Source organism: Ranitomeya variabilis, chromosome 2, assembly GCF_051348905.1.
Source record: "Ranitomeya variabilis isolate aRanVar5 chromosome 2, aRanVar5.hap1, whole genome shotgun sequence".
In the NCBI taxonomy this organism is placed as follows: domain Eukaryota; kingdom Metazoa; phylum Chordata; class Amphibia; order Anura; family Dendrobatidae; genus Ranitomeya; species Ranitomeya variabilis.
The window spans coordinates 543,511,196-543,533,153 of NC_135233.1; the positions used below are offsets into that span (position 1 = coordinate 543,511,196).

Sequence of the window (21,958 nt, forward strand, 5' to 3'; positions counted from 1 at the left end):
GAAAAAAGCAGTTGGTTTCCACAGTGGCGTACACACAGGAATACAGCTATCACGGAGCCTTCTAGGGCAGCCCAATGAGCTACAGCGCTGAGGGGAAAAAAAAAAAAAATAGCTTCCACAGTCCCTGCACACCGAAGGTGGTGTTGGACAGTGGAAATCGCTGCAGCACAAGCGGTTTGGTGGTTAGTGGACCCTGCCTAACGCTCTCCCTGCTTCTGACGAAGCGGCAGCAACCTCTCCCTAAGCTCAGATCAGCAGCAGTAAGATGGCGGTCGGCGGGAACGCCCCTTTATAGCCCCTGTGACGCCGCAGACAGCAAGCCAATCACTGCAATGCCCTTCTCTAAGATGGTGGGGACCAGGACCTATGTCATCACGCTGCCCACACTCTGCGTTCACCTTCATTGGCTGAGAAATGGCGCTTTTCGCGTCATTGAAACGCGACTTTGGCGCGAAAGTCGCGTACCGCATGGCCGACAAGCACAGGGGTCGGATCGGGTTTCATGAGACGCCGACTTAGCCAAAAGTCGGCGACTTTTGAAAATGATCGACCCGTTTCGCTCAACCCTACTCCTGAGTCATTGTGCTCTAATACTACAAGTTCCATGATGCATTGCACTGCTACTAAGCCTGAACCTAGCACACCCTCTCCAAAACACACCCCAACCCCTCCCTCCTCTCCCCCCCCTCTAGCTTCAAAAAGATTTGTGATGTCATTTCTGTCCGACCTCCTCTTTTACATTTGTCCAACCCACACTCCATTACAGATAGATAGAGGGAAAGATAGATAGATAGAGGGAAAGATAGATATGAGATAGATAGATAGATAGATAGATCTGTATCTATCTATCTATCTATCTATCTATCTATCTATCTATCTATCTATGTCTATTTCCATAGATATGTCCATATCCATGTTTCTAAACCCCTTCACCCCCTGGAGCTTTTTTGTTTTCGTTTATCTCTCCCCTTCTTTCCAGAGCCATAATTTTTCTGTCAATATGGCCATGTGAGGGCTTATCTTTTGCAGAACAAGTTCTACTTTTGAACGCCATCATTGGTTTTAGCATGTCGTGTAGCAGAAAATGTGAAAAAAATTCAAAGTGCAATGAAATGGCAAAAAAAGTGCAATCCCACGCTTGTTTTTTGCTTGGCTTTTTGGCTAGGTTCACTAAATGCTAAGGCTGTGTGCACACGTTGCGGAGCTGATTGCAGATCCGCAGCGTTTTTTGCTGCACTGAATTGCATCAAATCCGCAGTGTAGTGTACAACCAATGTAAGTCTATGGGAGCCGCAGACTTGTGCACATGCTGCGGAAAAAGCCGCACCGAAACCGCACCAAGAACTGCATCAAAACCGCACCAAAAACTGTATCAAAACCGCACCAAAACTGCAAAACTGCACCAGGTTTTGATGCCGTTTTTGATGCAGTTTTGATGCAGTTTTTGGTGCAGTTTTTATGCTTTTTTTGGTGCGGTTTATGCGCGGTTTTAATGCCGTTTTTGGAAATAAGTAAATAAACGGAAAATGTGCATGATTTGAATGGAAACATGCATGAAAAAACGGATTCCAAGGCCGGATTCATCATTTCACAGCTCAGTTTCATACTTTTTTTGCCGGATCCGTCGCTGTGCGTTTTTTCGCCGGACAGAAAAAACTTTCCTCTGTATGTGTTTTCCATCCGGCGGAAACAGCTTTTTTGACGGATCCGGCAAAAAACGGATGAAACTCTATGAGAAAAAGACGGATCCGTCGGAAAAAAATAGATCCGTTTTTTTCAAAACTCGCCGGATTGTGCCTCACGGCAAAAACCTGATGTGTGAAAGCAGCCAAATATATGGATAGATACATCTATGTATCTATAGATATATCTATAGATAAATATATCTATAGATAGATATATCCATAGATATATAATAGAAAGGCCGATGTTTCTATAAGGCTACTTTCACACTTGCGTTTTTCGCAATCCGTCTTTTTGGGAAAAAAACGGATCCTGCAAATGTGCTCGCAGGATGCGTTTTTTACCCATAGACGTGTATTAGTGAAGGATCGCGACGGATGGACACACGTCGCGTCCATCGTGCAATGGATGCGTCGTGTTTTGGCGGACCGTTGGCACATCCGTCACGTCTGCCATTTTCTACCGCGCATGCGCGGCCAAAACTCCGCCCCCTCCTCCCCAGACTTCAGAATGGGCAGCGGATGCGTTGAAAAACTGCATCCGCTGCCCACGACGTGCACAAATTTCACAACGTGCGTCGGTACGTTGGCCCAACGCATAGCGATGGACCCGTGCCGACGCAAGTGTGAAACAGAGCTTAATGAGCGTTTAATTTAATAAAAAACTGAAAAAAAACGGCGTGGGCTCCCGCGCAATTTTCTGCGCCAGAGGGGGAAAGCCGACGGCCGAGGCCAATATTTGTAGCCTGCTATGAATATCAGCCCGCAGCTGTCTGCGTAGCCTTTACTGGCTATTAAAATAGAGGGACCCCCCCAAAAAAATGACGTGGGGTCCCCCTATATTTTATAGCCAGAAAGGCTACGCAGACAGCTGCGGGCTGATATTAATAGCCTAGAGAGGGGCCATGGATATTGGTTCCCCCCCCCCCCCGGCTACAAATACCAGTCCGCAGCCACCCCAGAAATGGCGCATCTGTAAGTCTACGTTCACATTAGCGTTCGGCGCCGCAGCGTCGCCGCATGCGTCATGCGCCCCTATATTTAACATGGGGGCGCATGGACATGCATTGTGCTGCGTTTTGAGACGCATGGGTTTTTTTGGCCGCAAGCGTTGGGCGCAGAGGACGCAGCAAGTTGCATTTTTTTTGCGTCCAACTTTCGGCCAAAAAGGACGCATGCGTCGCAAAACGCAGCGTTTTAGCGTGCGTTTTGTTGCGTTTTCGTTTGCGTTGTGCGTTGCGTCTCCGACGCTGCGGCGCACAACGCAAATGTGAACGTAGCCTTAGATGCGCCAATTCCGGCACTGAGGCTGGTTTCACACTTGCGTTTTTGGACGCTGCGTTTTAGCGCTAAAAAACGCATGCGTTTTTTTCCTATACTTAACATTAAAAACGCATGCGTTTTTTCGCATGCGTTTTGACGCTTTTTCGGCAACGCATGCGTTTTTGAACGCGCGCGTTTGTTTGCGTTAAAAACGCATGCGTTTTTATAGAAAAAAAACAGAAAAAACACTGAAAAACCACCCACCATCATCAGGGTGATAAAGGGATCCAAACCCTAACCCTGGTTATGTATGTTACCCACTGAGAGAACACCATGCGCTACCCAAAACTCAGTGGACGGGTGGCCCAATAATTCCGGAAAATAACTGTTATTCCACAGTGGCATTTCGACTGCTATGTCAACAAATTTAATTATTTTTTTAATTTGCCTCCATATTGATCGTGTCGATCGGAGCAGAGGCAGCAAACGGGGAACATTAATTTTCCCTTCACCATGACAGCACCGCACATGAGAGATGGCATCCGCCCCCAGGAACAGGAAACCTGCAGCAGAGATAAAAGAATGGGGCGGCCACTCTCTCCTCAGTTTGGTTTCCTGTTCCTGCAGGTGGACGCCTGTGGCAGAGCTCCTACCTCCGGAGGTATAGCCCTCTGATGATTCCGGTCCGGAGGCCGAGGTCCGCGGGGGGGGGGGGGTTGGGGTGGTGGGGGGTTGCAGCCATGCTCGGCGGCACTGCATGCGGTGCTGCCCGGGTGAAGGGGCTGCTGTGCCACGCCTGTTTTCCCCTCGCTGGACTCCCCGGCGACCGCTCTGGGCAGGAGGCAGGTCCAGGGTAGGGGACGTGTCCTTCACCGACGCCGGCCGCCGAAGTGAAGGATGATGACTTCCGGTCGCGCCGGAAGTGACGTCACACGCCGAAGGAGCCGGTGTGCTGGACACTTCCGGGCGGAAGCTGTTCCAGAGGCGCGCACTCCGCTCCTTCTATAAAATAGGAGCAACCGAAAAAGTCGCTGGTCCCCTACAGCAAGCAGTCTGCCTGCTAAAATGACCGAACCAGCGATGGATCCAGAGATGCCTGCGCCCAGAATATCTGAGGCGGCACAAGCTACCGCGGTATCTGGGGTCCTGGAGGGGTGAGTGCCTTTGTAAGGCAAACCACGCATACTGATACCCTGTATACTGTGTCTTTTAGGGAAGAAAAGCCACCTCCAAACAAAAGAATAGGGTTTGTCCACTATGTAAGGAAACGCTCCCTAGGCTATATAGCAAAAGAATCTGCCAGACCTGTATAGACAAGACAGTGGCAGAAGAATCATCTTCCTTGTTACAGAATATTAAGACAATAATACGGGAAGAAGTTAAATCTACAGTTAAAGAGCAGCTGAAACATCATACAGCAAAAGAAACCCCCCTCCCCCAACAAGTGAACAGGGATCGGACATAGATTCAGGGGATGAGCCGGGAGCATTAACCCCCTCCGATGCCTCAGACTTAGACTCCTCGGATGAGGAGTATGGCCACCCGTATTTCCAGTCAGAGGATATTGGGAAACTGCTCAAACTCGTTAGAGCAACTATGGGGGTGGAGACCCCAAAGGAGCCACGGTCAATTCAAGATAGCATGTTCAGTAACTTGGAGGGGAAGAAGCGTAAGTTTTTTCCCTTCCATGATAATATAGTTAATTTAATTACAAAAGAATGGAAAAAGCCCAATAAAAAGATGTCCATCCCTCAAGCCTTAAAACGCAAGTACCCCTTTGATGAAGAGGTCTGTGAAAAGTGGGAAAAAGCTCCTAAATTGGACGCTGCCATAGCCAGCACCTCTAAAGGGGTAGCATTGCCATTTGAGGATATGGGAGCCCTAAAAGACCCCCTCGACAAGAAAGCAGATGCCTTTCTAAAATCGGCTTGGGAGGCATCAACATGGTCATTTAAACCCGGGGTTGCTGCCACTTGCACGGCACGTGCTATGGTCAAGTGGTTAGAGGGGTTAAGTGACCAAATCAAAAATAAGTGCCCACGAGAAAGACAACTGGAGGCATTGCCCTCCCTACAAGGTGCCGCAAAATTCCTGGCAGATGCCTCAATTGATTCTGTCAGAAGTGCCGCACGTGCCTGTGCTTTATCCAACTCGGGTCGTAGAGCATTGTGGCTGAAGAATTGGACAGCTGACTTCCAATCGAAGGTCAAACTCTGTGGGGTACCCTGTGAAGGACAATATCTTTTTGGTAAAGCTCTAGACGAGATTCTTGAGAAAGCGTCAGACAAGAAGAAGCGATTCCCACCTCCTTCCTTTCCTAGGCGCCGATGGGAGACTTCCCGTTCGTCCTTTCGGGGATCTGGATACAGAGGGACCCGCGGCCGTTCAGATGACAGGTCTGGCCGAGGCAGACCTTGGAGAGATCGAAAGGAAAAGGGAATCCTTTTCAACAAGCCTCCCCCTAAGTCTGATCCCAAACACCAATGACGCCAGGATTCCGGTGGGGGGAAGACTCCGATGGTTTGTCCACCACTGGGCAGCACTGCCAGCTTTTCAATGGATAACCAACTTATTGTCAGAGGGGCTAAAACTCAAGTTCTCCAGCCTCCCACCAAATCGTGTGACAATGACCCAAGTGGCGGAAAAAAATCAGGCCACGCTAGAAAGAGAAGTTCATCTCATACAAAAGGAGGTATTAGTAAAAGTTCCTCATCAAGAAATAGGAAAAGGGTTCTACAGCACCTTGTTCCTAACGCCGAAACCAGACGGCTCGTTGAGAGTGATATTCAACTTGAGGGCTTTAAATCATTACATTCAAATAGAGAAATTCAAAATGGAGACTCTAAGAACGGCGGTAAAAGTACTCAACCCAAACTGTTATATGGCAGTAATCGATCTTACAGATGCTTACTACCATGTGCCGATCGCTGTCCAACATCAGCAATATCTGAGACTACTGGTAAACCTCGGAAAAAAACCCACCCACCTACAGTATCAATGTCTTCCCTTTGGGGTAGCTATAGCACCCCGCGTATTTACCAAAATTATTTCCGAAGTGGCATCCTTCATCAGGAAAGAAGACATGCTGGTGCCTTATCTGGATGATTTTTTGGTGATAGCAAACAGCAAAGAAGATTGCGAAAAAACGGTCACAAGAGTGCTAGACGTGTTAACCAAATTAGGATGGATGATAAACCTGAAGAAGTGCCACGTATGTAAGTGCCACGTATGTAAGTGCCACATATGGAAGTGCCACGTATGGAAGTGCCACGTGCCACGTATGTAAGTGCCACGTATGTAAGTGCCACATATGTAAGTGCCACGTATGTATGTGCCACGTGCCACGTATATAAGTGCCACGTGCCACGTATGTAAGTGCCACGTATGTAAGTGCCACATATGTAAGTGCCACGTATGTAAGTGCCATGTATGTAAGTGCCACGTATTTAAGTGCCACGTGACACGTATTTCAGTGCCACGGATTTAAGTGTCACGTATTTCAGTGCCACGTGCCATGTATTTCAGTGCCACCTATGTAAGTGCCACGTATGTAAGTGCCACGTGCCACGTATGTAAGTGCCACGTATTTCAGTGCCACGTATTTCTGTCACGTTTAGGGTTAGGCCCTAACCCTACCCCTAGCTATTTCTATTTATAGTGGGTTTTCTTGTGGATTTTGATGATTGGCAGCTGTCACACACTTCTCAGCATGCGTTTTAAAAACGCAAACGCATGAAAAAACGCATGTAAACGCGGCAAAACGCCGCGTTTTTTTTCTACATGCAAAAACGCATGCGTCTAAAAAAACGCAGCGTTTTACCACGTTTACATGCGTTTTTTCACACATGCGGTTTTTTTAAAAACGCATGCAGATAAAAACGCAAGTGTGAAACCAGCCTAAGCCCCTCTCTTCCCACTCCCGTGTAGCGGTGGGATATGGGGTAATAAGGGGTTAATGTCACCTTGCTATTGTAAGGTGACATTAAGCCGGGTTAATAACGGAGAGGCGTCAATAAGACGCCTATCCATTATTAATCCAATATTAATAAAGGGTTAATAAAACACACACACATTAGGAAAAAGTATTTTAATATTCTTCATTTCACCATACTTACCATACTTCAGCGCCTGCAAAAAACGTAAAATAATAAACCTACCTGTCCGCCGTAGTCCAAATAATAACGAGTGTCCCACGACGACCTCCCCTATAGAACAGTGACATCGGGTGATGTCACTGCTCTATAGGACCCTCAGTGACACACTGACAGGAGACAATGGCTCCTGCAGTGCATCACTGAGGTTACTATAGTTCACTGGTCTCACTTTATGGCAAAAAGCTGCGTGGGAGCTTTCTCATACAGCATACCATAAAGTGAGACTAGGGACTATTTTCTCACAGGGGCGTAGGAATACATTGTGGGAAATACATTTTGGAAGGATACCTTCCTCCCCTCATTGTCTTCCTGGAGCCCCTGGAGAGTGGTTGCATCAGCAGATGCTCCTGTTCTCCACGGGAGATCGTCGTGGGACACTCGTTTTAATTGGATTTCTGCGGATCAGGGAGTATATTGGTTGTTTATTATTTTAATATTTTTTATGACACTGGCTTCGGGGATCAAAGTGACAAGTGATGGTGAGTATGTAATCTATGTTATATATACTGTATGTCTGTATGTATGTATGTACTGTATGCGCATGTCGTCGCATGCCGCATGCCGTCACATGGCGCATGCCGTCGCATGCTGTCGCATGGCGCATCTCGTCGCATGGCGCCGCATGGCGCCGCATGGCGCATGCCATCGCATGGCGTCGCATGGCGCATGCCGTCGCATGGCGCATGCAGTCGCATGGCGCATGTCGTCGCATGGCGCATGTTCTGTATGTGTGTATGTACTGTATATGTGTGTTTTTTTTTTTTGTTTTGTTTTGTTTTACATTCAATACATTAGCCGGATGATGGGACTACTACTGTCCCATCTTTGGCTAATGTGTCACTGACTGTTACTGTAGCAGGCAGAGCACGATGGGACTTGTAGTCCCATCGGACAATGCCTGCACACAGAGACACACACACACACACCAAAGACCACCCCACCCCCCGCAGCAGACCCAGCACATACCGGCAGCAGAGCCCCGGCCCCCACCCCACCCCCACATGCCGGCGCAGAGCCCCGGCGCCGTACCTACATACCGGCGCTGGCACGCAGAGCACCGGCGCCGGCACGTACATACAGACCTCAGCGCCCGCACCTTCATCATCCCTGCCTAGCCCCGCCCGCCCCCAGCACAGCCCCGCAGGCAGCCACCAGCCCCGCCCACAGCCCAGTCACTCTTGATGAGTGACTGCTCTGACTGTGCGGCTGGGACACACCTGCTGCTGACGTCACGTCAATTTCCAGAGCCTGGAAATTGACGTGACGTCGGCGGAAATAAGCGGCGGCTGCAGCCTGGGGGTCACGTGACCCGGACTCAGCCGCCGCTACAGCGCCGCTCACAGGCAAAAACGGCAACAAAAGGTATTTGCACAATTCATCAGGGGCCCCGGGGGGATACATTGGGGGGTTAATTGAAAGTAGTGGACAACCCCTTTAAATTACAGACAATTACCATGCATTGCCATGTCTAAAGTGTTACAAAGATAGCAAACAGTGCATATTGATCATTAATATCCTATTTTATAACCTTAATTACAATAACCTCAAATTAAAAAAAAAAGAACCTTCTAAAACTAACATACAGTGCCGCCAAAGGAAGGAATCTGTATTAAATTCCGCCCTGCAAGTAAGTAATGCCTCCAAAATCATACACCTCACCACTCACGCATATACTGTATTATTACTGCCTATAAAGTATGACAGGAGGAGTTCCATCTTCCCCATATTTTTTCAAATTTAGCTGGACATCCTCTATTTTGATACAATGTCCGCTCATACGGAATAATTGAATTTACTAATTCAACCCATGCTTTGAGAGATGGGCTAGAACCACCCATCCACCGTAGTGCCAACACCTTTCGTGCCATAAACAGTGTCTCTCTCAGAAAAATCCCAGTGTAATGGTCCCAGGCCTCCGCTTCCCATACTCCAAACAAACATATCAGTGGCTCAAGTGGGACAGGGATCGATACCAAGGATGTCAATAGTGTTGTCACCTCTTTCCAATAATGGAAAACAATAGGACATTTCCAAATCATATGAGTGAAATCCGCATTACTGGAGTGACACCTCAAGCAGTCTGATGAGTGGAGACGACCCATTTTAAAGAGACGAGTCGGGGTCAAATAGGATTGATGTATAATATACAATTGGGTCATTCTATTATTGATTGATGGGGAGACTTTAGTTGGAGATTCCAAGATTTCATCCCATTCTTCTCCTAGTGTATCCGGAAGGAGCCTCCCCCACTTCCCCCTAATTGAGTCTATAATAGATCCTCCGCCTATGGTGTATAGAGAGGAAAGGAGTCCTTGAGGGCCCTGCGAATTAAGAATTCTTATTAACGGTAGAGACGAGATGGCTCGACCCGCACCCATATTCCATACGTGCGACTGGAAGGCTGACCTTAGTTGTAAATAGCGGAAAAATTGAGACCTCTGTATATTATAAGTATTTTGTAATTGTTCAAAGGAGATAAAAATCCCCTGGTTATGAATGTTACCCACTGAGAGAACACCATGCGCTACCCAAAACTCAGTGGATGGGTGGCCCAATAATTCCGGAAAATAACTGTTATTCCACAGTGGCATTTCGACTGCTATGTCAACAAATTTAATTATTTTTTTAATTTGCCTCCATATTGATCGTGTCGATCGGAGCAGAGGCAGCAAACGGGGAACATTAATTTTCCCTTCACCATGACAGCACCGCACATGAGAGATGGCATCTGCCCCCAGGAACAGGAAACCTGCAGCAGAGATAAAAGAATGGGGCGGCCACTCTCTCCTCAGTTTGGTTTCCTGTTCCTGCAGGTGGACGCCTGTGGCAGAGCTCCTACCTCCGGAGGTATACCCCTCTGATGATTCCGGTCCGGAGGCCGAGGTCCGGGGGGGGGGGGGGGGTTTGCAGCCATGCTCGGCGGCACTGCATGCGGTGCTGCCCGGGTGAAGGGGCTGCTGTGCCATGCCTGTTTTCCCCTCGCTGGACTCCCCGGCGACCGCTCTGGGCAGGAGGCAGGTCCAGGGTAGGGGACGTGTCCTTCACCGACGCCGGCCGCCGAAGTGAAGGATGATGACTTCCGGTCGCGCCGGAAGTGACGTCACACGCCGAAGGAGCCGGTGTGCTGGACACTTCCGGGCGGAAGCTGTTCCAGAGGCGCGCACACCGCTCCTTCTATAAAATAGGAGCAACCGAAAAAGTCGCTGGTCCCCTACAGCAAGCAGTCTGCCTGCTAAAATGACCGAACCAGCGATGGATCCAGAGATGCCTGCGCCCAGAATATCTGAGGCGGCACAAGCTACCGCGGTATCTGGGGTCCTGGAGGGGTGAGTGCCTTTGTAAGGCAAACCACGCATACTGATACCCTGTATACTGTGTCTTTTAGGGAAGAAAAGCCACCTCCAAACAAAAGAATAGGGTTTGTCCACTATGTAAGGAAACGCTCCCTAGGCTATATAGCAAAAGAATCTGCCAGACCTGTATAGACAAGACAGTGGCAGAAGAATCATCTTCCTTGTTACAGAATATTAAGACAATAATACGGGAAGAAGTTAAATCTACAGTTAAAGAGCAGCTGAAACATCATACAGCAAAAGAAACCCCCCTCCCCCAACAAGTGAACAGGGATCGGACATAGATTCAGGGGATGAGCCGGGAGCATTAACCCCCTCCGATGCCTCAGACTTAGACTCCTCGGATGAGGAGTATGGCCACCCGTATTTCCAGTCAGAGGATATTGGGAAACTGCTCAAACTCGTTAGAGCAACTATGGGGGTGGAGACCCCAAAGGAGCCACGGTCAATTCAAGATAGCATGTTCAGTAACTTGGAGGGGAAGAAGCGTAAGTTTTTTCCCTTCCATGATAATATAGTTAATTTAATTACAAAAGAATGGAAAAAGCCCAATAAAAAGATGTCCATCCCTCAAGCCTTAAAACGCAAGTACCCCTTTGATGAAGAGGTCTGTGAAAAGTGGGAAAAAGCTCCTAAATTGGACGCTGCCATAGCCAGCACCTCTAAAGGGGTAGCATTGCCATTTGAGGATATGGGAGCCCTAAAAGACCCCCTCGACAAGAAAGCAGATGCCTTTCTAAAATCGGCTTGGGAGGCATCAACATGGTCATTTAAACCCGGGGTTGCTGCCACTTGCACGGCACGTGCTATGGTCAAGTGGTTAGAGGGGTTAAGTGACCAAATCAAAAATAAGTGCCCACGAGAAAGACAACTGGAGGCATTGCCCTCCCTACAAGGTGCCGCAAAATTCCTGGCAGATGCCTCAATTGATTCTGTCAGAAGTGCCGCACGTGCCTGTGCTTTATCCAACTCGGGTCGTAGAGCATTGTGGCTGAAGAATTGGACAGCTGACTTCCAATCGAAGGTCAAACTCTGTGGGGTACCCTGTGAAGGACAATATCTTTTTGGTAAAGCTCTAGACGAGATTCTTGAGAAAGCGTCAGACAAGAAGAAGCGATTCCCACCTCCTTCCTTTCCTAGGCGCCGATGGGAGACTTCCCGTTCGTCCTTTCGGGGATCTGGATACAGAGGGACCCGCGGCCGTTCAGATGACAGGTCTGGCCGAGGCAGACCTTGGAGAGATCGAAAGGAAAAGGGAATCCTTTTCAACAAGCCTCCCCCTAAGTCTGATCCCAAACACCAATGACGCCAGGATTCCGGTGGGGGGAAGACTCCGATGGTTTGTCCACCACTGGGCAGCACTGCCAGCTTTTCAATGGATAACCAACTTATTGTCAGAGGGGCTAAAACTCAAGTTCTCCAGCCTCCCACCAAATCGTGTGACAATGACCCAAGTGGCGGAAAAAAATCAGGCCACGCTAGAAAGAGAAGTTCATCTCATACAAAAGGAGGTATTAGTAAAAGTTCCTCATCAAGAAATAGGAAAAGGGTTCTACAGCACCTTGTTCCTAACGCCGAAACCAGACGGCTCGTTGAGAGTGATATTCAACTTGAGGGCTTTAAATCATTACATTCAAATAGAGAAATTCAAAATGGAGACTCTAAGAACGGCGGTAAAAGTACTCAACCCAAACTGTTATATGGCAGTAATCGATCTTACAGATGCTTACTACCATGTGCCGATCGCTGTCCAACATCAGCAATATCTGAGACTACTGGTAAACCTCGGAAAAAAACCCACCCACCTACAGTATCAATGTCTTCCCTTTGGGGTAGCTATAGCACCCCGCGTATTTACCAAAATTATTTCCGAAGTGGCATCCTTCATCAGGAAAGAAGACATGCTGGTGCCTTATCTGGATGATTTTTTGGTGATAGCAAACAGCAAAGAAGATTGCGAAAAAACGGTCACAAGAGTGCTAGACGTGTTAACCAAATTAGGATGGATGATAAACCTGAAGAAATCAAGACTTATCCCAACACAGTCTCAAGAATTCCTCGGGATCCTACTAGATTCCATCAAACAGGAGTGTATCCTCCCACAGAGAAAAATTCAATCTATCCAACAGAAAGTACAACTGTTTCAGCTACAGCGGTCTATCTCTCTACGGAATGCAATGTCGCTCCTGGGAGTTCTAACGGCGACAATTCCAGCAACACGGTGGGCTCAAAGCCACACAAGAGAATTGCAATGGCAGATACTAGTCGAACAAGTGAGGAATCCTTACAATCTGAATCGGAAGATTCTCCTATCCCCAAGGGTTCAGGACTCACTAGAATGGTGGCTAAAAACAAAAAAATCTAAGCAAAGCAGTACTGTGGTCAATACAAAATCCAGTAGTCCTCACTACCGATGCGAGCCCATGGGGATGGGGAGCACACGTGGAGGATCAGGTCCTACAGGGTCAATGGGAGGCCTCAATGACAGCAGCGTCTTCCAATCTAAAAGAACTGTCGGCAGTAAGGCAAGCACTTCTTCAAATAGGATAAAGGATACAAGGAAGACATGTGGTGGTGTTGTCCGACAACAACACGACGATAGCCTATATAAATTGCCAAGGGGGCACAAGATCACCATCCCTTATGGCAGAAGCCAAAGAGCTTTTTATGTGGGCCGAAAGCAACCTTCTCTCTCTAACCGGAACATACTTAAGAGGATCAGAGAATCAAGTAGCCGACTTCCTAATCCGTCACTCATTACATCAAGGGGAGTGGTCCCTGAGCCAGGAAGTCTTTGGGAAAATATGTGCCAACTGGGGCGTTCCAGAAATAGACTTATTCGCCACAAAACAAAATCGGAAAGTGAAGAAGTTTTATTCTCTGAACCCAAGAGAACACCCGGAGGGAGTAGACGCGTTTCTATACCAGTGGAACTTCCATCTGGCATACGCATTTCCCCGAAATACCGTTAATCCCGACAGTCCTCAGGAAAATTTGGGAAGACAAGGCACGAGTGATCCTCATAGCTCCCTTTTGGCCGAAAAGGGCATGGTTCACGTGGCTCAGACGCATGTCTATCTCGGACCCGTGGATCCTCCCGGATGCCTCGGACCTCCTACACCAGGGACCAGTTCAACATCCCCAAGTACACAGGCTACATCTCACCGCCTGGAACTTGAGAGGGGACTTCTATTAGCAAAGGGATTCTCGAACCCTTTAGTGACCACATTGCTCGCCAGCAGGAAAAAAGTCACCTCAGAAAAATATCAAAAAATTTGGCAAAAATTCCTGGAATTCTCAGGGCGACAGTTGTCCGAGACAAGCCAAGAAGAAATTTTAGAATTTCTCCAAAAAGGGTTGGAGAGGGGGCTATCTACCAGCACCCTAAAGGTGCATGTCTCCGCCCTGGGTGCGCTGTTTGATCAGAAACTTGCTGACCACCCTTGGGTCTATAGGTTCATCCGAGCCTCTCTTACATCTAGACCCTCAAAATTATTACCTAAGGTGGCTCCCTGGGATTTAAATTTAGTTTTAAATGCTCTAACTGTTTCCCCCTTTGAGCCTCTTGATACTATTTCAATAAAATCTTTGACACTAAAAACTTTCCTCCTGGTTGCTTTAACTTCAGGCCGCCGTACTTGCGAGCTGCAGGCTATTTCAGTAAACCCCCCTTACACTACCTTCCAGGATGACAGGGTAGTTATCAAAACCGACCCGGCCTTCCTACCAAAGGTCAATTCTAAATTTCATAGGGACCAGGAAATTATTTTACCCTCATTTTGTCCTCAACCAAAATCCCAGGGAGAGCAAACCTTCCATTGTCTTGATGTCAGACGCTGCCTGCTTCAATACTTAGAAGCCACAAAACCTTGGCGTCAGTCATCAGCCCTTTTTGTCACCTTCCAGGGGACAAACAGGGGAAAAAAGGCCTCAAAGGCAACTATTGCACGGTGGTTGCGTACGGCTATTTCACTTTTGTATTCCTCTTCTGGCCAAATCCCCCCACATGGTGTTACGGCCCACTCCACGCGTTCTATTGCCACATCCTGGGCGGAAAGGGCAAACGCCTCGGTGGAACAGATTTGTAGGGCGGCAGTATGGTCTTCACCCTCTACCTTCTTCCGACATTATTGGCTAGACTTAGGTCTATCAAACTTGTCTTTCGGGAGAAAGGTGTTATCTGCTGTTGTCCCACCCTAGGAGTCTTCTATTTCTTCCTCTCATGTGCGGTGCTGTCATGGTGAAGGGAAAAAAATTATAATTACTTACGGGTAATTTGATTTTCCAGAACCATGACAGCACCGCATTAATTCCCGCTCTATCTTGGTGATGGTTGTGTGATTCACAAAAAAAAAAAAAAAATTTTTCTATATATCTAAATATACTTTAGAACATATATGTATAGATAAGAGCTAATAAACAGCTATACAATGTAAATATGATATATGAGTGTGTACTAACAAAGTGGTCATCTTCCATACTCTGAAACAAACTGAGGAGAGTGTGGCCGCCCCATTCTTTTATCTCTGCTGCAGGTTTCCTGTTCCTGGGGGCGGATGCCATCTCTCATGTGCGGTGCTGTCATGGTTCTGGAAAATCAAATTACCCGTAAGTAATTATCATTTTTTCTCCAGTTCCAAAAACCTTAACGGGCAATCGATTCTGGCTGAGTGTAGTATGTGACTTTCAGAATTAGGAAGGGGGTTCCCGGGCATCCATGAGTTTATCATTTTAGCCTGTCCTGCAAGGTAATATAGGTAGAAGTCCAGCAAGGCCGCCCCTCCCCCCTGCCTGGGTCTCTGCAGAGTGGACAACTGAAGTTTAGGCCTAGTCTTCCCCCATATGAAGGATGTAGTAAGGGAGTTTTTGGTTTGCAAAAGAAAGATTTAGGTATTGAGACAGCGCTATGCTGGAAGCAATAGCTCAATTTGGGGAGTAGTATCATTTTGATCAGGTTAATACGACCAGCCACAGAAAGTGGGAGTTTATCCCAGGTAGCAAATTTGGATTTAACTAGATCCAGTAGTGGGTGTATATTAAGATGTAGATCTAGTTGACTGCGCTAAGACATATGTATTCCCAGATATTTAAAATTGGAGACAATGGGCAATAGCGAGAGAGTTTCGAGGCATGACATTGGGGCATGGGAGAGAGGCATCAGGGAAGATGTATCCCAATTTATATAGAGACCACAAAATTTACTAAATTTATCAATCATCGTTATTACTTTTGGTAACGTATCTTCTGTTTGGTCCGTAAACACCACCATATCATCAGCATAGAGACCGATAATGTCCACTCGATCAGCAATATGTATCCCCCTAATGTCTACAGAGGACCTCATCCGTATTGCCAAAGCCTCTATCGCCAAGGCGAATAAAGCTGGGGAAAGAGGGCATCCCTGGCGAGTTCTCCTATGTAAAGAAAACGGTGCAGACATAGAACCATTCACCACCATGCGCGCCTTAGGTTTTGCATATAATGTGGCTATCCCTCTTAGAAATTTGTCCCCGAATCCATATTTCCGCAAACATGCAAAAAGGAAGGACCACTCAAGGGAGTCAAAAGCCTTGGCTGCGTCCAGCGAAGCCAATGCCCATTTATTATCCGGTTCTAGTGAACTATATTGAATAACCGATTGCACCCGCCTGATATTAATGGAAGTGCTTTTCCCAGGCATAAAACCAGTTTGGTCCAGGTGTATAAGATCTAATATAATCGTATTCAGTCTGGTAGCCAGAATTTTAGTGAAGATTTTGTAGTCTACATTCACTAAAGAGATTGGTCGATATGATCCACAATCCAGAGGATCCCTCCCCTCCTTCCTGAGCACGATAATGTTGGCATCATAAAACGTGTCAGGCACAGACTCTCCTCCCCATATTCCCCTGAGTACCTTCAGTAGAATAGGGGCTAATTTGTCACGGTATTTCCTATAAAATTCAATGGGAAACCCATCAGGTCCCGGGGCCTTCCCAGTAGCCATATCTGCTATAGCATGTTCTACCTCCTCCAGAGTAAATTCAGCCTCCATAAAGGCCTGCTGGGATGGGCTTATTGAGGGGAACGTTATATCCGATAAGTAATCTAAACATTCATAAATATCAAAACTACTACTAGACTTATATAATGACTTATAATAATCATAAAAACCTTTTAAGTATTTCTTCAGTAGAGGACACTAATGAACCATCTGATATTCGGATCTGCAATATTGTGTTGGAGGCGTTATGTTGGCGCACTAAGAAGGCCAGGAGTGTACTGGCCTGATTCCCCAGCTCAAAGTAGGACTGACGGGTAAAGAATAGTTTGCGTTTTGGCTTAACGTCTGCATGTTGAGTATATAGCCTCTGAGAAGTGAGCCAAGCAATTCTGTTACTGCTAGTCAGATTAGCTATATAAGCGGCTTCTGAGTCCTTTAATCTTTGCTCTATCTCATCATCCTTCCCCGCCGTCATCCTCTTGATATAGGAAATGGTAGAAGATAAGCACCCCCTCAGATATGCCTTCAGGGTATCCCAAAATAAACCAAGGTCCTGGGGTTCCGGGTGTGTTAAAATAAAACAGTTTAACTGGTCGACTGTCCTATCACTAGAGTCTATTAATTTTAACCAAAAGGGGTTCAGTTTCCAGGATTTATTATTATCAGATTGTCCGTATTTAAGTCTAAGAATAACTGGGCTATGGTCTGAGATCCCTCGATTACCATGTTCAATACTATCCACCCATAATGCCAAACCACCCGACCCAAATATATAGTCTATTCGAGACAAAGACTGCTTAGTAGATGAGTGGCAAGTATACCCCCTGACCTCTGGATGACTTATTCTCCATAAGTCTAGCCAACCGCTACCTTCCATGAACAGTGCCAATTGAGAGAGGGATTGAGGTAAAGCGTCCCCGGACACTGCGCCATCTAATCTCAGTCTATCTATGGATTGGTTCATAACTAGATTAAAGTCACCCATACATATAACATTGGCATCTGGATATTTTAGGGAGAAGCCCAGGGTCGTACGGAGGACCAACATATTGGCGGGGGGGGGGGGGGGGGGGTTATAAATACACAATATCACATATTCTCGTGAATTAATGAGTGCATGCACAAAGACAAAACGACCCTCTGGATCACGTCTCGCCTCCTTGGCCTCCCACCTAACCTCCTTGTGTATCAGGAGACCCCTCTTGAATAGCTAGTGTGAAAGGCATGTAGAGACCATTGTACCCACGGTTTTTGCATACATCAAGCCGTGTCCCTCGTTAAATGTGTCTCTATGAGTGCTACAACATGAGGATGACATCTTTTTATCTGCTAAAATACCTTGATTTTCTTTCGAGGGGTTTTGATACCTCGTATGTTCCAGGTCATACATATAACTTCAGACCCCATGTTTACATCTAAAGGGAGAACTAATGCAGATCATTATTATTCGGGTGTAGTTCAGAGACATCACACAGAGCAAAGAGCTGGTATTGGCGGCCATCATACCCAGTAAACAATCAAAACTGGTACATAAAATCAAACCAAACAAAACTTGAACAGTAGAGGAGTATATCTCCATACTCCCACAGTCGAATTGAAAAGGGGTTACCCTCACTGAATTCAGTGTCCGGTATTGTTGACATCATTCGCACCCAAACAGAGAGCTCCATTTGCATTGCCATTAGTCAAAGAACCCAATTTAGGGGTCTTCCACACTAGACCCCCCGCGAGACCTCAACCATTCGGCCGCCTCCGCTGGGTCTGTAAAGAATAAAGAGGAGCCCTTAAGGACAATACGGAGCCGGGCTGGATAAAGCATTGAGTAGATGATGTTCTTATCTCTAAGTTGTTTCTTAATATCCATAAATCGTGCCCGCTGCATTTGGAGCTCCATGGAAAAGTCTGGAAAAATCGATATGGTAGTATTATTAAACTTAATGAGGCCCTTCTGCCGCGCCAGACGAAGAACGGCATCCCTGTCTCTACAATTAAGGAGACGTGCCAGAAAAGGTCATGGCGGAGCTCCAGGAGGAAGAGGCCTCGTCGGGACTCTATGGGCCCTCTCCACCGAGAATGTTGAGGAGAATCCATCTCCTAGTGAAGATTTAAGCCAATCCTCCAGAAATTCCTCGGGCTGTTGACCCTCCGACCGCTTCGGGAGACCTATAATTCGGATATTGTTGCGGCGTAGTCTATTCTCCAAATCATCTGCCTTCTGCTTCCAGGCATTGACGGAGCCAGCAGCTTTTGTCAGTTTAGCCTCCATAGGAGTGATAGTGTCCTCTATATGAGACACCCTCGTTTCAACCTCCGAGATACGCCCTCTCATAGCTTGCATATCTTGTCGCAGGCGGCCCACTTCAGTATGCACATCTTCTATTTTCTCCATAAGAGATGATCTAGTGAGGGAGATAGCCTGCATTAACTGCTCGGATGCCTGTTTAAGAGTTAGTTCATCTTGTTCTCCCTCCTCATTACTATCAGAGGGACGGCCTTTGCGATTTTTTTATTTTTCAGCAGCCGCTGCTCCTCTAGAGTGCTGCATGGTGGGCAGACAAAAGGGACTCCACAAAGCGGTCTCAGAGGTAATTATAGGCAGGTTAGCCTGTATTATTAGGCACAAGATTATACCTCAAGAGACCACTGGACAGGCAATTTACTTCAACACATGTGCGGTCTCACAGTCACCACAAGGGGGAGCGGCAGGAAAGGGTTAATCTCTGTGATGTTATGGCTTAGTTCTCTCAGTCTCCACAGGGGGGAGAAGCAGCAAGGAGGAGATTAATTCCTCTAGTATTCCAATATGTCCGGAGAACAGGGGGGGGGACCCCACAGCACCGACAGGAGAGGCTTATAGGAGGGGGGCCAGACCCTCCAAATCTCAAGCACCAATGGGACAGATGTCTCTCAGATAGGGGAACGCAGGGCCCAGTCTTTCAGAGCACTCACTGCTCGTCCCCTCAGTAACAAGCCCAGGATGTGTGCTCACCTTCCCAATAGTGCTGCAGCTGTGGACTTCTGCGACGCGTCTCCACTGTCAGAGAGCGCGCTTATGGGTGAGTCACCTCCTCTGCCAGCACCGCTCCACAGTCCCCTCCGCTCGCCACATCAAAGTCTGCCACCTGTAATGTGCGCACCAGAGATCCCCAGAACGCCAGGGGAGACTCCGGCACTAAGGAGAGGTCGGCGCTGCTCTGTGTTATCAGAGCGCGCGCTTGCAAGATGGCCGCCGCTATACTGCGGTCCTCGTGCTTCCTCAGACTCCGCCAAGTTTAGCTCTCCTCCGCGCCCCTCTCGAACTCCCACGGCAGCCAGATGTCTTCCACGGTCCAGAGGGACCACAAATCAGTCCAAAGAGCTGCACTAAAGGGGGTCGAAGTGGCAGGATTTCAACAGGATGATAGGAGCTCTCCTAAGGTGCGTCCACTTCCTTCGGCTACATAGCCACGCCCCCTGGAACATCATTTTTAAATAGTTTTCCTTTAATTAGAATCGCCTGGAAAGCCAATTATCACATGTGTTTAAGATTGATTTCAGTGATCCATTGAGCCCTGAGACACAATACCATCCACGAGTTTATTTGAAAAACAAAACCATTAAATCTTTGACACTTAAATCCAATTTTCATAATAATTTGGAACACAGTGTAGTTCTACACACATTCAGCCCTCACAGTGTATGTATGGACATCGCATACATAGCGGCTGCTGCTCTATGACATGATGGGTAGCGGTCTCCTAGCCATATATGAGTTTGACTGTTGAGTTTTTTTCAGCAGAAACGCTGCTATTCTGGACATCGCGCTCCGTATTAGGACATCTGATTCAGCTTTAGGCCTTACATACACAATTTGGATATAGGACTTAGCCCTATGAAGATCTTACTAGCCCAGTAGGAATCACTGTAACACTGTGTGCTTTGCTTTGAGCACATCACCGCTGTTTTATAGATCCCTGTCGTATCTAAATTTCACTTAAAACAGGGGTCTCAAAATCGGCTGGGTATATGGGTCGCATATAGGAAACATTTGAATTTAGGGGGCTGCATTCTTTGAAGGACAAAGTGACATTTTTAGTGATACCATTTTTTTTCTATACACCTTTTGAATATTTTTGCCGTGTTTTTTTTTTTTTTTAAATGTAGAGCTTGGGTCGTTATAGATGTGGTAATAATAAATGTGCCCTCATATTGTAGTTATGTCCCCATATTGTAGTTATGTCCCTAGATTTTAGAGGAGGAAAATAGAAAAAAGTGATCCCTATATACATGATCTCCATGGCTATCCTGGAATGCATTGCCCCTCATCACTATCCTGGTATACATGGTCCCCATCCCTATCTGAAAAATCCCTATCCCCATCTGAAAAACATTAAAAAAAATTAAACCATCCTACTTAACTTCCCTGCACTCCCTCGCAGCGTCTTGTTCTGATGCCAGCTGCTGATTTATGCTTGTAAGCAGCGCATAGTAGTGATGTCATGCGCTGCCTACAAGCAGAGGACAGCTGCCAGAATACTCACTGCTCCCCATGCCCGGGACTATTGAAGTGGAGAGCAGTGAATATTCATTGATCTTTAATAGTCCGCACAGTAGCCGGTTTCCTGCGACCGAGTGATCACGTGTGTCCTCTACTTAAGGGAATGAATATTCACTGCTCTACACTCCTATAGTCCCGGTGTGGAGAGCAGTGGATATTTATTCTCTTTAGTAGCGGGCACACGTGATTGCCCGGCCACTGTAGAACGCCGGCGGCAGCGCTTACGGTGTCGGCTATTAAAGAGAATTGAATATTTACTGTGCTCTCCACTCCCATATGCATGGAGAGTCGTGAATATTTATTTCTCTTTAGCAGCGAGCAAAGGGATTAGCCTCAGCAACTGGCTCCTTCCTCCTGTGACTTGCAGCTCCGCCACTGCTTCTTCCCCCCCGCCCACAGTAGGTACATCATTTCAATTGAATGTGCATCTAAGGTTGAAATAAAACACCGACTGAACCAGGGGTGCCTAGGGGTCTACAATGCCTGCAGGCCGCATGAAGGAGCCGCATGTGGCCCTTGGGCCGAGTTTTTGAGACCCCATGTTAAAATATGAGGTTGTCAGAAGTTTTTTTTTTTTTTTTTATTGGAAAAGCATTACAGAAATAAGGTGACAAGAGGCTGACCCACTCCAATCAGCTGTGAATATGGCAGTAAGCTTTGCATTCCGCTGCCTCCCCAATGTAAGAGCCCCTTTGATTAATACAATATGGCCCCCATCTATGAACTCTGAATTCCGTGACCGCACAATGAACACTGTGGTTTGTATATTCAGTATCAGATCAGTCTAATCCTGGCTCTCTACATTTTTTTCCTTTGTCAGATTTTAGAAACTAACAACCTCAAAGACACCATTCACATCTTGCAGAAATCTCCAGATAAAGTTACTGCAGACGATCTTGGGGATAGAAAGGTAAATTGACATATAATAAAATACCATCAGATTTTTTTTACATTTCTTATCTGTGCTCTTTTTAGGTTTATTATTA

At 47.0% G+C, this 21,958-nt stretch overlaps 1 protein-coding gene across 4 annotated transcripts in view; it reads left to right on the forward strand.

Annotated features, from left to right (window-relative positions):
- PRMT7 (protein arginine methyltransferase 7) overlaps positions 1-21,958 on the forward strand; it is a 155,849-nt gene that overhangs the window by 101,086 nt on the left and 32,805 nt on the right. For all 4 annotated transcript variants that reach the window (XM_077288150.1, XM_077288147.1, XM_077288149.1 and 1 more), the window contains one exon: positions 21,793-21,882. In XM_077288150.1, the coding sequence (XP_077144265.1) occupies positions 21,793-21,882 (90 nt within the window). The remainder of the gene's footprint in view (positions 1-21,792; positions 21,883-21,958) is intronic.